Source organism: Protopterus annectens, chromosome 3.part1, assembly GCF_019279795.1.
Source record: "Protopterus annectens isolate FY-2018-M chromosome 3.part1, PAN1.0, whole genome shotgun sequence".
In the NCBI taxonomy this organism is placed as follows: Eukaryota; Metazoa; Chordata; order Ceratodontiformes; family Protopteridae; genus Protopterus; species Protopterus annectens.
This window is the reverse complement of record NC_056732.1, coordinates 173,461,722-173,478,592: the sequence shown is the minus strand read 5'-3', so window position 1 is coordinate 173,478,592 and position 16,871 is coordinate 173,461,722. Positions and strand designations below refer to the sequence as shown.

The following is a 16,871-nucleotide window of genomic DNA, read 5'->3' as shown; positions in this document are numbered from 1 at the left end:
CTCTCATCCCCTGCTCAAGCAGTATCTCAGAGGGCAAAGAACTTGAGACCACCCAGGAGAGCTCCTACCCCTGCCTAGGACCTTAACTTTGTTTTGGAGAACTGCCTCCTTTCGAGCCAGCTGCTACTGCAGACTTAAAATTTATTTTTTGGAAAACAGCCTCCTTTTAGCAATCACTTCAGCTAGAAGGATATCTGATTTACAGGCCCTTATGGCAGTGGAGCCTTTCATCATCTTTCATGCGGACAGGGTATCTCTGAAGACCTGTCCATCCTTCATGCCCAAGGTGGTTTCCATTGTGGCTCTTAATCAGTCCATTTGCCAGCCTTCTTTCCCAATCCACAGAACAAAGGGGAACGGAGTCTTCATTCCTTGGATGTGCACAGATAACTTAGATTCTACTTGGACAGGACTAAATCTCGAAGAAAATTTGAACAATTGCTGGTAGCATTTGCTGCAGGGAGAGAGGGAAGGCTATTTTAAAACAAACCATTTCTAAATGGATAAGCCAGTGCATTCATTTCCGCTATAAGCACCATGGAAAACCTATCCCCCAGGGGATCAGATCTTACTCCACCAGGGCTGCATCTACTTCTGCAGCCTTTCTCAGAGGTGTTCCTACCAGGGATATTCTAGAAGTTGCTACCTGGAGTTCTGTACATACTTTCACCAAGCATTATCATGTACCAATTTTCTTTAAATCCAGAGCTGGTTTTGCCACTGCTGTCTTGCAGGACCTTATAGCTGGCCCTAATGCTGTATAAACTCCTCCTCCCAACCATATCTTTGGGAATTTACCCAAATGTAATGACTACAACAGTGAAACATGAAGAACATAATACAGTTGTGTACACTTACCATAAATGTAGATGTTCTAGCGTATTCACTGTTGCAGTCCTGGTTAACCCTCCCTCCAGCCCCCTACTTTTCTCTGGCTATACCTGTACTTTCTTTTACTATGCTTAAAAGCCTTTTTGGTGTATTTGCTTTTAGTTGGGGGTATATGTTTGTGTTTTTAATTTTATTTGTTCCCCATTAAGGGGGCACCTGATATCTGGGACGAGAAAAACTGATTTAATGACTTCGGATGCATGGTTTATACCCCTGACGACCTGACATCATGGAAGAAGGGACAGCAACCGACGCAGGACCCAAGACTTTGTTAATCAGGCAGACTGAGGGCAACCTGCCAGCAAATTACCCAAATGTAATGACTGCAACAGTGAATACACTCGAACGTCTACATTTGTGGTAAGTGTACACAACTCTACTTTCCATATCACATCTACCAAGAGAATTTCTGAATTGCCTGCTGTGTTCTATAGACCCCCCCCATAATCTATTTTTTTCGCAAGCTAAAGCTTCTTTCAGAAGTAACCCCTCCTTTTTGTCTAAGGTCACTTTTGAATCAGCCATGAATCCAAAATATTCACCTTTCATTGTTTTTTCCTAGTAATGCCAATCAAGGAGAGTTTTTGCTTCACTCATTTGATGTTTGTAGATAGCTGTGCTTTAACCTACATTGTACTAAAGATCTTCACAAAAGCAACCAACTCTTTATCTCCTACTCTTGTTCTAAGCTGGTTCCCACAGTCTCCAAGGTTTGTGTCCGGATGGATATCAGATTGCATTAAGCACATTTATTCTAACAACTCATTAATGTCAAAACCTCTTGTACAATTCTGTAAGATCCATTGCAACTTCTATTGCCTTTTTCAAAAAATTCTCAGTTAATGTCTGTGCTGCAGCAATTTGGTCTACAATGCATGCCTTTATTAACCACTGCAAACTGAATATGATGTCCAGATCCAGATAATCCTTTGTATCCACAATCCTCAAAGGTATCCTACCATGTTGCCACCCAGGAATATAAAGCAGCTTGGGATTCTCTCCATCATTCAGGGTGGATAGATGAGATGATGCAAGATACTGATGTTATGACTTAACATAACACTGGATCCTTTCACCACATCATCTCACCTTCCCACCACCGCCACAAAAAAAGTCACTTTTTTTCTTCCAGACAGACTTGGTAGACCTAAGCCTGAAGCCTGTACTAAAGTTATTGCCCCCTTACTCTTCCCATCAGCAGTATCATGCTTATGAACAAATTTGATTATGAGAGGCTGAGAGAACATAGGTGTATTTTGGGTAGAAGGGACAAACTCGAGGTGAAGTAGTTGCCGTCTTGGATCTGCAAGGGTGGTTTGTCCAACGTTTGAGATGGATAGATTGGGATAGTAAAGATCAAGCATTATGGTAAAAACTGTTGACAGCTGCTGGACCTAGACCTAAGTTATTCTGTTATGAAGGCAATTTATGGTAGACTCAGCAATTTATGATTTGGTGGAAGACATGATTTCTAGCCCTACATAGACTGATGAAATAATTTCTGATAGAATCCATTATCTCGAGCTTTAGATGAAGGTATTGTCATCCAAACTCTTGACATGTTATCACGAACACCATTCAAATGGGGATAGGTCAGTAAACCTAAAGTTTGTGTCCTGAAAGATTTTATTTTGATGGCATCTTCACCTCAGACTGCCAGATGTACAATAGCTCTGTGCCTTTGTGTTTAGAAAGTCCCCTTCTGTTTCCTTAATTATCATTATGTCGGTCTCTGGGCAAATTCTAATTCCTTTCAAGAATGGTTTCTGAGCTGTCATTCGAGCAGTCTACTTGTCACCTTGTATTTAAGTAGAAGGAAACTCCAGTCATACCAAGAATGTTAACGTTTAGTTGTGGTTTTGCCTCTTTTGTCTACAAACAGTGTTTCTGGCAGGGAAAACACACAGTGTACATATTGGCTGTAGGCTGCATAATTCTTTGTAACTAGAAGATGAATACGCCCAAGACCAAAGACCAAACCTGACATTTCTTAGAGTGTTGTGTCATGATTCAGGAGTCATTTTGTTTACACAAACACAAGGTACAGTGTTTGATTCTCATATTTGGTCTCTGTTTTTTGGCTAGGCATGCAGTAGTCTGCATACTGATTGCCTAATGTTTTGTACTCATTCCACCAGTTTAAAGCTCTCCTTGAGATTCTGTGCAAGTTGTCAACCACTTTAGAGATCACTTATAAAAAAAGTTATATCTGAATACTCACCACTGCATTTGATTTTCAAGATATAACTTTGCATTGGTGTTTTTTTCTTTCCTTCCTGCTGTACGTGCATGAGACTGTACAGCTTTCCTACTTGGTCATGGCAGCATCACTTTCTGTAAGTAAATGATTAATTTATAAAGTGTATAACTTTTTCTGGATGTGCTTTGAGTGTATAATTGACCTGCTCAAGTAGAAATCAACATGTGGGGTATATACTTGCATGCACCCATTTACTCTGATCTAAGAATACAGTGTACATGCCAGATGAAGAAGTGAGCACATTAAGCATGAGATCTTGAGACTTTAAGATGGCATCGGAAGGATGTACCCAAGTATTCTACCTACTACAGACAGTTTCTCAGTGATAATCTGTTATGAAAAACACTCATTAACCTGTCGTGTGTGTTTAAGCAGCAGCAGTAGTTTCACTAGATGATGTGCGTCTAGCTTAAGGTCAAACGCTCCCACTGGTGTAAACTCCTTTTGGGGAACATAGCATGTGCCACCAAGTGTTTGTCAAGTGAATATCTCCATGTCTACTCTTTTATAGACCATTACTCCTTAAGGATGTACTATGTTTGTCCTCTTGTCATCGAGTTTGAGTAATTGCCTGTACTGGTTTTATCTGTAGGTATAACAATTGATGCCAGCTGTTTTATAAAATTAGGCAATTGCTAGGGGGAGGGTACAACTGAAAACTGTTTAAGGGGCAAGTGATCCCAGATGAGGAAAGAGTAAGTAATGCTAGGGGCAGGTGATCTGGTTATGAGGGGGCAGGCTGCTACATTATCTTTACACAGTGCTTTCATGCTTACATTTCTGAGAGTTGCTCAAGACACATAACTAAAATTTTAAACACTTCTTACGCAGTCAGCATGTTTACTTTTATGTTTAAATGCAGTTACAGATACAAACGTAGTTACAGCTGCATATATTTAATCTCTCTGCTATTGTATGTCTTAAGTGTTTAGCAGATGTTCTTCATGTTTTACTGTTGCAGTCATCACGTTTGGGTTATCCCTGCCAGGGTAGCCCTCGGCCGGCCCAAATACTAGAGGCTTAGTATTTCTGCGTCAGTTGCTGTCGCTTCAGGAATGACGACAGGTCATCAGTAGTATAAAGTAAGGCAGCTGACGTCATTACATCAGTCTTTTTTTGCCATGGAGCCCGAAGCAGAAGCAGTTCGCATGAGTGCCGATCGGCCTCTACCCGAGTTTCGTCTACCGAATTGAAGCTGAAGTCTTCTAACGCTAAGTACCCCATTGGGGATCCTGTTTTCTTGCACTAACCGATGTCAGAAAAAGTTAATTGTCTCGCCTGTGGAAATAAAATACCACACCGAGACTTTCATTCTTACTGCATCACTTGTTTAGGCCCAGACCACGATGTCCCACGTTGTTGCTTCTGTGCTTTGTTCAATGCCAGAACTATCCATTGTTGGGCCCTTATTGTAGCAAGATATTTTTGCTTACAGTCCTAGAACTCCGATATGGCTTCGGTAAGCCATCCGACAGCAGATCTTCCAAAAAAATGTAAAGATAAATACAGAGACAGACCACAAAGGTCCAAACCTACTGACGACGCTCCCGTTAAGCTAGTTGTCAGTTTTCTGGTCCTCAGTGAGGTGCTTTTGCAGCCCCTGATGCCTGTTTCTGTGGATTCTCAAGCCACTACGGAGACCCTTTCGGAGTCTGGTATGCCACAAAACTCTTCTTCGGCTAAGGATCCTGCAGTCATCTCTACCTTGGATGGTTCTGGAGCCGCTGAGCATTTTCTTAGGCCCAGGGTACGAACCACACCCAAGAAACTGACGACCCAATCTCAGGCACCTTCTTCCTTGCCTCAGTCTCAAATGCTTAAAATGGTGGAAGACCTTATCATGCTGATCAGGGGAAACCAAACTACCCCCTCCAAAAGGAAAATAAATCTGTCCCCTGTAGTTTTGTCTGAACAAGAGTCAGATGACTCTGATGCATTTGAATATGAAGGCATACAACACCTCTTCTGATGCAGAGGATTCCATCCATTCAGCCTCTCCCCAGAGGATTTTTCCTTTGGGGAAACCCTTCACACCTTAAGGGAGCATTTCCAATGGGAGAGTCAGGACTACCCTCAGTCTAAAAAGAGACTCTGGGAATTCTTAGATCTTCCGTAGCATAGACCCTTGGCCATCCCCCCAGTCCTGGATGTTGTGGAGGATGTTTTCCTGGAATCCAGCTTGACTCCTTACCCTCCCTCCTGCATCTAGAAAACCAGACAGGTACTATAGAGTACCTCTCACAAATTTCTTTAAAAATCCTACTGCTGACCCTGAGGTAATTTCTCAAGGGCCAAAAGGGATTAAAGCAACCTCTGCTAAGAATCCCACCCCCTCAGGTAGGGATTCCCGAACACTAGACAAATGGGGTAAAAATGTATACACCTCAGCTTCTCTTGCTGTCAGGGCACTAAATTGTCAGTTCCATATGCTAAAATTTCTGCAACATACCCTGGAACTCCTCAAACAAAAAATGTCTTCCTTTCCTGCTTGTGCAGAATCTAAAGTTACGAGTTAATGCATTCTGCAAATCAAGTAACTAAACACACCTTGCACTGTGGTTTTGACACCCTAGAAGCTTCTTGCAGGGCAGCAGTCACCGGATCTGTCATTAGCAGGCATGTATGGCTTAAGGAACAGCCCTTGCCAGACCATGTCAAATCTTAATGGTTGGATGCCCCCTTGCACAACAACTTATTTGGCACTAAGGCGGAAGAGGTCTTAAAAAAAGATGGAAGAAAAAGCAAATCTATGCAAACAGTTGAGGATTTCTTACAGGTCCATCCACCCAGATTCAGCAGGCATTGTCCCACCAAGCACTGGTCCTTTACTGCCCCCACTAAGCCAGTCCAACCCTGACCCTGGGGAACCAGATGACCCCCCCCCCCAGACAGCAGCCACAGGGAATGCAGAAACCTAAGCAGTGGACTACTTCCACATCAAAACCAGGGAGTTCTAAGCCACCCCCCTTATGGTAAGAACTCAGTGACTCACCTACCCCTCCCTCTGCCCGCCTTCACTTACCCCTAGGAGGAAAACTCTCCTTTCATGCAAGCACCTGGGCCCACCATTACAAATGACCACTGGGATCTCAACATAGTGTCCCATGGATACAAATTTTCTTTCCACAACCTTCAAACCCCAAAAGGGTTCCCAGATCTACCTCCAAACCAGTGGGCAGAAGCTCAAAAGCAAGTCCTTTCCCTGCTCTCTATGAGGGCAGTAGAGCATGTTCCTGCAGAACATATATGCCAAGGTTTCTACTCCAGACTTTTTCTGGTACACAGAAAAGAGGGCACCTAGCGCCCCATCCTCTGTCTATTCTAAACACCTTCCTGGTGATCCCAAAATTCAAAATGCTCACCTTCCAGCAGCTGCTACCCATGCTCTCCAAGGATCCATATTAGGGAATCCTGCAGGAAATATCTCTGTTTCAGGGCAGGATCTCAGCATATTCACTTCCCTTTGGTTTATCTACTTCTCCCAGAGAATTCATAAAATGTCTGGCTTCGACCATTGCCTTTTGCAGACAAAGGAATATCCAAATTTACCCATACTTAGACTGCCTAATTCAGGCAGACAGCCAGGAAAAGCTGCTCAAGCACACCTGGCCTTTGTAAAATCCCTACTAACCTCCCTAGGGTACACCATCAATGAAAAGAAATCCAAACAGGTGCCCACCCAAAGGATTATATTCTTGGGAGCAAGCCTGGACACAGCATCCCAGATGGCATTCCTTACACCAGAAAAGCAAATTTTCCTGACAGTCTACTTCTGTCAACTAGCCACCAGACCCAAGTTATCTGCAAGGAAGATCCTGCAAGCTCTGGGGTTCATTGCAACTTTGCATACTACTCATTCCATATGCCAGACTGCATATGAGGAAACTTCTGTGGTACCTAAAAAGCCTTTGGTGCCAACACTCTCAAGACCTGGAGACTCTTATACCTATAATTCCTTACCTCAGAAAAGATTTTCTTTGGTGGGCAACAGCATGTTCCCACAACAAGGGACTACCTTTCTCACCCCCCACCACCCAGACCCTCACCACAGACGCATCAGACTATGCCTGGGGGTACACACCTGGATGGCAGGTGCATACAGGGCCAATGGAGCCCACAGCAAATAACTCTGCACATCACCCAAAAAGAGAGGATGGCTGTCCAGCACACCTTGATAGCTTTCAGCCTCCTTCTCTCCTCAGGGGCTCTCCTGATCAAAACAGAACACCACTGTGATGTGGTATATCAACAAGCAGGGAGGGACTCACTCCTACCCTCTATGCAGGCTGGCCATGACCCTTTGGCACACAGCATCTACCATGCAACTCCACCTGTTAGCATAATTCCTACCAGGTTCTCTCATCTCTGGCAGATCAATTAAGCAGAAATCTTCTGGACCCACCCGAGTGGCAACTCAACAGAAGAACTTTCACCCTAATAACTTAGAATTGGGGCACCCCGAAGGTCGACCTCTGCCTTCCCACACCAACCATCAGCTCAGCAAATTTTGAACCAGGGAGCATCACTGCATGGCTTGGAAAGTGGATGCCCTGTCCTTCACCTGGGTCAATCTATCAGTCTATGCCTTTCCTCCACTACCTCTCATCCCCAGGGTACTGCTCAAAATAAAGGAGGTAAAACCAAGGACAATTCTTATAGCTCCAGATTGGCCTCGCCAGCACTGGTACCCTTTGCTGTGCAGCCTGTCCCCACTGCTACCATGGCATCTTCTTCAGATTCCAAACCTCCTGACCCAGAGGGAAGGAGAATTCATGCATCCCCAATTGCAAACACTCAATTTGGCAGCTTGGCTTATACCCTAACCCTAGATCAATCTGCCAGCCTCAGTAAACAGGTTCTAGATGTTATACGTGAGGCCAGATGCCCTAGCACTAGAAAGTCTTATGCTGACAAATGGAAAAGGTTCTGCACCTAGACTCAGGCTAAGGGAGCCAATACGGCACAGCCCTCCCTCCCTCTCATCCTGGATTACTTAGCTGGCCTGCTACACAGTGGCCTTTCTTTTTCCTCTATAACAATTCATGCCTCTGCTATCTTTGCTCATTTCCCCACTGAGCAGCCCCTTTTCTCACACCCCTTGATCAAACAGTTCCTGAGAGAGACTAGCAAGTTGGGGCCACCCAGAAAAGCACTAACCCCAGCTTGGGACCTTAACTTTGTGTTGGAAAAGCTCACCCTGCCCCCCCTTTGAACCAGCTTCTTCTGTACAACTAAAATTTCTCTCCTGGAAGCCCGCATTCCTTCTGGCCATCACTTCAGCCAGAAAGTCAACGAGCTGCAAGCACTCATGGCTGTGGAACCCTTCATCATCTTCCATGCTGATAGGGTTTCTCTCAGAACTAATCTATCCTTCATGCCCAAGGTGGTGTCCAGTGTGGCTCTCAACCAATCCATTCATTTGCCCACCTTTTTTTCTAATCTACAGAACAAGGGGGTCCTACACTCTCTAGATGTGCACAGACAGCTCAGATTCTATCTAGACAGGACTAAATCCTTCAGACCAATTGCTGGTTAGCTTTGCTACAGGGGCAGAGGACAAAGCCATTTCCAAGTAAACCATTTCCAAAAGGGTAGCAGACTGCATCCATTTCTGCTACAAACAATATGAAAAGCTTCCCCCCGAGGGGTCAGGACTCACTCCACCAGAGCAGCCTCCACCTCTGCAGCTTTCCTTAGAGGAGTCCCCATCAGGGACATCCTGGAGACTGCCACCTGGACATCTGTTCAAACTTTTACCAAACATTACCACCTGCCTCTCTTCTCCAAATCCAGGGCAGGGTTTGCTTCTGCAGTCTTGCAGGGCATCTTAGCCAGCCCTTAGTTTCCTTGACTGCCTCCATCCATTTCTTAGCTTTGGGAATCAACCCAAATGTGATGACTGCAACAGTGAAACATGAAGAGCATAGTACAGTTGTGTATACTTAACATAAATGTAGATGTTCGAGTGTATTCACTGTTGCAGTCCTGGTTTCCTTCCCTCCGTCCCCCTTTTTCTTCTCTTTCCTTACAAGGGACATATTGGTATTTTACTTTCTACTGGTGGGGTTCCTCCACCAGAACCTAGCTCCTACTTGGGGGCTCCTGACAGGTTAGGGCAAGAAAAACAGATGTAATGGTGTGGGTTGCAGTACTTTATACTACTGATGACCTGACATCAGTCCTGAAGCGACAGCAACGGACGCAGAAATACTAAGCCTCTGGTGGTTGGGCCGGCCAAAGGCTACCCTGGCAGGGATAACCCAAATGTGATTACTGCAACAGTGAATACACTCGAGCATCTGCATTTGTGGTAAGTGTACACAACTGTACTTTATGCAGTACTCTTGAGTCCTTGTATGTATGGTACATTGATCATATATAACACTTAGCTGAGTAGATAAATTAGCACTGTGTGCATTTCATCTGGCACAGATGAGAGTTCATGTATGCTGTCATTAACTGGGACTTGGAAGTAAGACCGGTGACCATTAAGGTTAGATGGAGTGAGAACGGTAGGGCAGCCAACTCCCTGCTTTGCAGTTTCATGGATGAGGGATATGAAATGTGGCAAAGGCTAGATGACAGTCTAGTTTAGAGTTGCAATGAAGAAGTTGGGGCATGAATAGTACTTAACATAAGGCCCAGAATATTATCCACCTTGCTTTAAGAATGGCAGGCAGTTTGACTTGTAGCCTTCTTGGTTCATAGCCCCCCCCCCCCCCAAGTTCTCCTCATCATATGTCTTCATCTCTCTTGCCCAGTCTGGTTATAGTTACAGTACTGTCAAAGCTGACTTGCATAAAGTCATTCCAAGACATTGTTTAAAAAGAAGTATGACAAGAGAATAATAATGTAAAATATTTAACATTTATTTATGTCTAAAGTTAGCGTGGCGGGGGTGGGGATGCAGTGCATGCTTAAAGTGAAACTTATTTATATATGGGAACATTCATTTAGAACTACCCGTTTCTGATTCTTCAGAAAAGACTGAAAATGTCATTCTTTTTTAGGAAAATAAAGTGCATTTTGCTTATTGTACTTTTTCAGTTGGTACGTGACAATGCAGATCTTCGCTGTGAGCTTCCAAAGTTGGAGAAACGACTTAGGGCTACGGCTGAGAGAGTCAAAGCTTTGGAGTCTGCACTAAAAGAAGCCAAAGAAAATGCATCTAGGGATCGAAAACGATACCAGCAGGAGGTAGACCGAATCAAGGAAGCTGTGCGATCAAAGAATATGGCCAGAAGAGGACATTCTGCACAGATCGGTATGCTCTACCAAGAGTTTTAAGTACCATTTGTGTTCTTGTTGCATCTTTTCAAAGGTAGTGATAGTGCTGTATTTTTTCATTATAAAGGTTTGAATTTTTCCTTGAAAATAAGTTTACTTTTCATTCTCAGAGGTTGTAGGTGCTGGAGGCACCAAAACTATACAGAAGCAAGCTTTTAACTGTGCTAACCCCATAGTAGTATCTGAGCAAAGTCCATACCATAACATCGTCTGAGATTCTGGCAGAGAGGGATGGGAGTGACCATCCCAGCAGAGAATGTGGTCACTTAGGCATTCCCTTTCTTCATTCTCTGGTGAAACTGGTGACAGAGTGTCATCGTTCAGGGAGGGGGAGGACAGTGACTGGGCTACTGCGAAGGTGGGTTGTGCCTGCCACTCAGACATTATAGGTCAACCCAGGGTGGGATGTTAATTGGTTAAAAAAAGTGAACTTTCCCCACAGTACTAGTATGATGATGTTGAGCTCCTTGTTAGCCTCAACCCTTATGGATTGAACCTGAGAGAGGTTGGAGGTATAACTAGACCTGATGGAGGCACTGAGATGTACTGATGGTTGGCTGCATGAGAGAAAAAATAAAGCAAAAAAAAAAAAAATGTTAATGTCTGTGTGTGCACAGTATCATATGACAGAACCTTTTGCTGTGGTTTGTTTCTTGCATCTGTCACAGTTACCTTGATGATGTTCTTCGTGTTTCACTGTTGCAGTCATCACATTTGAGTTATCTGCCTGCAGGTAGCCCTCAGCCGGCCTGAATACCAGAGTCTTCGGATTTCTGCATTGGATGCCGTCTCTTCTTCCATGACGTCAGGTCGTCAGGGATATAAAACATGCAGCCGATGCCATTACATCAGTCTTTCTTGTTGTGCGGTGCCCGAAGCAAAAGCAGTTCGCAAGTGCCAGTCGGCCGTCTCCTGAAATTTTTATTTTCGAGTTTCAGACCCAAAGTCTTCAAAAACGATAAGTACCCCGTTAGGGACGCTTTTTCTTGCTCTAACCGATGTCAGTAAAAGTTAACAATTGTCTTACCTGTGGAAAGCAAATACCTCATAGAGATTTTCATTCTTACTACATCCCTTGTTTAGGCCCAGACCACGATGTACGTCGCTGTCAGTTTTGTGTCTTGTTCAACTCCCAAACTATTCGTCGTTGGACTATTTTTGCAGCCAGTTACTTTCGTACTCGCTCTGTGTACTCCGAAATGGTTTCGTTAAGCCATCCGACTACCGATCTTACGAAAAAATGGTAGGATAAAGACAGACCGCATAGGTCTAAAACTGCTGACGACGCTTCTGTTAAGCTAGTTGCCAGTCTGCTGGTACTCAGTGAGGCGCTTTCACAGCCACTAATACCCGCTACTTTAGATTCGCAGGCCTCTACTGAGACCCATTCGGAGTCCGGTATGTCGCGAGATGCTTCTTTCACTGTGGATCCTGCGGATCTTCAAAAGAGACCACAGCTCTCTCTGTTCTGAGTCAGGCAGAATTTTTTCCCTCCCTCCCTCCCACCCATTTAAGTTGTCTTGTTAAATACCACTGTCTTTCTAGTTGCCCGCCTCTTATGTTAATCTGACCATATATCTCATTTCTCTCTACTTTCACTGGCTTATGTGAGTAATCACAAAACCATCACTTTTGAAATCCCACCCCTTCAATTATTTAAATTTATTGGCCATCCTACAGTATTTCATAGTACCAAAATACAAAAGTAACCACCCCTTTCAGTCCATCTTGCTGTTTTAAAAATAGTAACTCTCCACTACACCTTAACTTTTTAAACAGGTAAAACTCAAGTTACCTACTTTCATATCTAACTTCTCTAGTGCACACTGCAGAGTGCATTCTTTTCAATCTTACCTTTAAGCATCCCTGTTACTAGCACTTTCTCTAATACCTAAAAGATCATCTCTACTTGACTCCAAGTAGACTTTTCTCTATCTGTTAAACCTAGCACTTGCTCCTACAGTACTTATTACCTTGATACGGCACTCTTATAGATAGCACCCCAAAAAGGCAAACCCCCATTTCTCGGTAACCCACATCCCCCGGAATCTCTTTTTAAAGTTTTTGTCTAGTCCTTCTAGCATGTCGAGGGATCAGTTGCTAGTGTCCTCTCCTGCTCAGCTGGTGAACCTGGGAATATTGAGGCAATTTTACAATTGCCTCATGTACACAGACAACCCTCTCCTCCTCCCACAAAACACAAATACATGCGAGAGATGCAACTATACGGCCAAACTGGAGGCTGAGCTCTCTCAACATAGGACTGGCAAGACCAGTCAGGAGGAGAAAGTTACCACACACACTATAGACCCAGTCTCACATAGTACCATCACAACCTCAAATCATACACATAAACACACAAAGACATACTCGGTGGCTCTGATCAAAAATCTACCAAAACAGCAGAGGCCACCAAAGCAGACACCCAAACAACCACCACCTCAGAACACAACACCTGCAACACATAGACCTCACAGTCAGAGTGTCAAACAGTCACAGCCCTTAAGGCCAAACACAATGCCAGACACACTAGTCATTGGTGACTCCATAGTCAGACACACTGACGTCCCGCTCACCAGACTGAGTAAGGAGAAGGTCACAGTAAGCTGCCTGTCGGGTGCTAGAATCCGCCACATAACGCAAGCACTCGGGTCTCTCAACAGCAGGTACAAATACGACTCAGTCATTGTCCACGCTGGTGTAAACGACCTGAGACGTACCTCCCTGGACTACATGAAAAGAGACATTGAGGAGCTCTCTGATTATGTAGCCCAGGCAGGTATGACCCTGACCTTGAGCAGTGTCCTACCTTCACCAAGAATGATGCCACAATACAGAGATAAGATGATCAGCTTTAACAATTGGCTTAAACTCTGGTGTCATTCAAAGGTGATCCAATGTCTGTCTGCCTGGGATGACATGCTGGACAAGCCACGCTGCTTCGCAAGGGACGGCTTGCACCTGTCACCCCTGGGATTACGGATATTGGCAAAGGCTCTTGCCACCCCCATAGTGCCTGATTAAGGCAAGGCTCAAATTCTAAACCTACCACCCTATAAAACAAAAAATGGAAAAAACTAAGGGTAATGCTGCTCAATGCCAGAAGTCTAAATCTCAAAATGCACGCACTCGAGGCCCTTCTCAGTATGGAGAACATCGATGTCTGTGCAGTGACAGAAACCTGGTTCAAGGCTCCTGAGAGCACCCCAGCACTATCAGGTTTTACCTCTTATCATGCGTTCGGACCCAAAATCCGGACAATACCAAGAAAGGAGGGGGGGGTATCCATATTCATCAAAGCCACCCACACCTCAAGACTGGTGGCAACGCACGATGCATCGGAGACCATCCAGGTGCAATTAACCATAGGCAAGACTGCTCTGCAAATTGTAGCATGTTACAGGCCACCCTCACAAACTCAGGAACCTCACATGGCCTTCCTGAAAACACTAGAGGGGATAAATGTATCACCAAACACCATCATACTAGGTGACTTCAATTACCCTAATATAGACTGGGAACACTACTCAAGCCCAAACACCCTAGCCCAAAAGTTCCTGGAATTCATAAACTCAAATGCCATGGAACAACTAGTCACCATCCCCACAAGAGGAGAAAACATACTTGATCTCATCATCACGAACATGGGAGCACAATGTTCAACACTGGAAGTATACCCGTCACTGGTGAGATCAGATCACAAACTAATCTCGCTGGAGGTCCTCATCCCACCCCCACCTGAAATAAAAAGACCACAGTAAAGAACTTCTCAAGCCGACTTCACACTTCTAAAGACTAGTGTGGTCTCCTTTAAGGCCCCGAGCCGTGGAAAACAGTACTCAAGCCGCTGAATCACTTACAAATGCCTTCTACCAGCACCTGCAGGACTGCATGGATAAGGCAATCCCAAGCAAAACAAAGACTCTTTGTACCAAAGGCAAGCATCCAGTCTGGTGGACCCCAGCCATAAACAAACTGTACAACAAAGGGGCGCAGCTACTACAAGAGAGAGCAAAATCGTTAAAAGGTAAGACACCCTTGATCACTATAAGTAAAAAACTAAGAGCTCTCATAAAATCATCCAAAGCAAATTTTGAGAGAAAAATAGCTAAAGACTCAAAAGACAATCATAAGGCCTTCTTTAGCTATGTTAGAAACCTGGGAGGAAACGCCCAGATATGCTCAGAACTAGTTCAAAATGATGTGAAGATTACTGATCCTACAGACATTGCCAACATACTGGCTGACAGGTTCAGTGCAAACTCCCCTCCCCCCAAAAGGAGAGATATCTATACCAAACGATTGCAGCCCCCGAAACATCTCGAACGGCCAAGTGAGAACTGCTCTCTCCAAAGCAAAAAACACAGCATCCATGGGACCTGATGGTGTCCCCGGCTGTGTGCTCCATGAACTCAACGAGGAATTAAACCCACAGCTAGGACAGCTGTTTAATCATAGTCTTACCTCTGGATCACCCAGGAGTGGCGCACTGCAACTGTGGTCCCACTTCACAAAGGCGGTGCCACCACCGACCCTGGAAATTACCGCCCATTAGCTTGACAAGCCTTATCTGCAAAGCCATGGAGAGGATCATAATGGACCTCATAAATAAAGACATAGGGAATTTGCAGACTTTGGATCCATCCCAGTTTGGCTTTGTCAACGGCAGATCATGCCTTCTAAACTTGGTTGACTTTTTCGAAACAGTCACCAAAGCCATTGATGAGGGAAAGGCAGTCCATACAGCCTACCTCGATCTGGCGAAGGCCTTCGATACAATACCCCACTCGGGTATCATTGAAAAACTCATCAGCTTAAATGTTAACCCATACATCACAAGATGGGTTGCAAACTGGCTGAGTGACAGAACCCACAGGGTCAGAGTTGCTGGCGCCATGTCAGACTCAAAGCCTGTCACAAGTGGTGTACCACAGGGCTCAGTCCTGGGCCCACTCTTGTTTGGCATCTACTTTTCCAGTACAAGCAAACACAGGAGGGTTATGGCTGACAAAGTTTGCAGATGACTGCAAACTGGGCCATAGTAGAAAACACATCTGACACAGATATCCTTCAGAAGGGTCTCACAGAAACAGATAACTGGTGCCAGAGCCATGGCCTAAAGTTAAATGCCAAAAATGCATAGTCATACCCTTCGGGAAAAACAAGGTTACCCCTAGCTACCAAATAGGTGGCAATCCACTGAGCACAGAAGAAGTTATCAGGGACCTGGGGACCCAGGTTGATAGTAGTCTGTCATTCGACACCCATGTAGCTAAAGTAGTTAGGAAGACCTTCTACATTGCCCACCTTATCATGAAGGGATTCTCATCTAGATCAAGGGAGGTCATAGTCTCCCTATACTCATCACTCATCAGACCAATGATTGAGTACAATGCCCCATTCGGAATGTATCTGACCCGACACTTGCAGCAGCTGGAGAGGCCACAAAAGTTCCTCACCAAAAGGATAAAGGGTCTCAAACATCTGTCCTATGCTGCCCGACTGAAAGAACTCCAGCTCTATTCAGTCGCTTACCGCTTGCTCAGAGGTGACCTTTACCTAACATACAAGGCCATGTCAAACCCAGATTTGATGAATATGCTTCACCTCAAAAAATCTAGATCCATCAGACCCACAAGGGCGGGAGACTTAAACCTCGACACGGCTATTAATAGGATGTGCTGGAGGGATAGATTCATCACCCAAAGACTCCCTCTGCTGTGGAATAAAATCCCGGTATATGTGAGGCAGAGCACCTCGCTGGCCTTGTTCAAGAGAAATCTTGACCAATGGATGGGAGATCGCAGATATACCCCAGGGATTACCTCAGTGTCACTGCTCAACAGAGGCACAGCAAAATAATGGGTATAGTTCCCCATACTAAAGGGGTGGCGTAAGCCACAAAACTATGGGCTAGGCTTGTAAATGCCCTCGGGCAGAAAGCCTAGTATGAACCTATGAACCTATGTCTCTACCTTGGATGGGTCCAGAGCCGCTGTGGAGGCATCGGCTTTTGAGGGTGTATTCAGGCCTACAGACATTCATATTAAACAGATGCCGTCATTTTCATCCGGACCAAAATCTCGCACTATACGCCTAGAAAACCGACGACCAACCCACAGGCTCAGGCCCATATGCCTCAAAAACAAATGCTTAGAATGGCTGAAGACCTTATTACCTTACTTAGGGGAAACCAGCCTTCCCTGTCTAAGAGACTTAGAACTGATTTTCTTTCTGATTCTTCTGATCAGGAATCTGACATTTCTGCTCCTTCTGATTACCATGATTTGCCCTTATGTACTTATGAGGATTCTGATGCAGAGGATTCCATTCCCTCTGCTTCCCCTCCAGAAGATCTTTCCTTCGGTGAAACCTTGCATACTCTTAGGGATCATTTCAGCTGGGAAAGCCAGGATTACTCTGAGTCGAAAAA

The 16,871-nt window shown here is 44.7% G+C and overlaps 1 protein-coding gene across 1 annotated transcript in view; it reads left to right on the top strand.

Moving 5' to 3' along the window:
* The window catches only part of KIF5B (kinesin family member 5B), a 2,669,048-nt gene that overhangs the window by 2,453,678 nt on the left and 198,499 nt on the right, over window positions 1–16,871 (top strand). Inside the window, exon 28 of the mRNA XM_044066703.1 lies at window positions 10,199–10,415. Within this exon, the coding sequence (XP_043922638.1) occupies window positions 10,199–10,415 (217 nt within the window). The remainder of the gene's footprint in view (window positions 1–10,198; window positions 10,416–16,871) is intronic.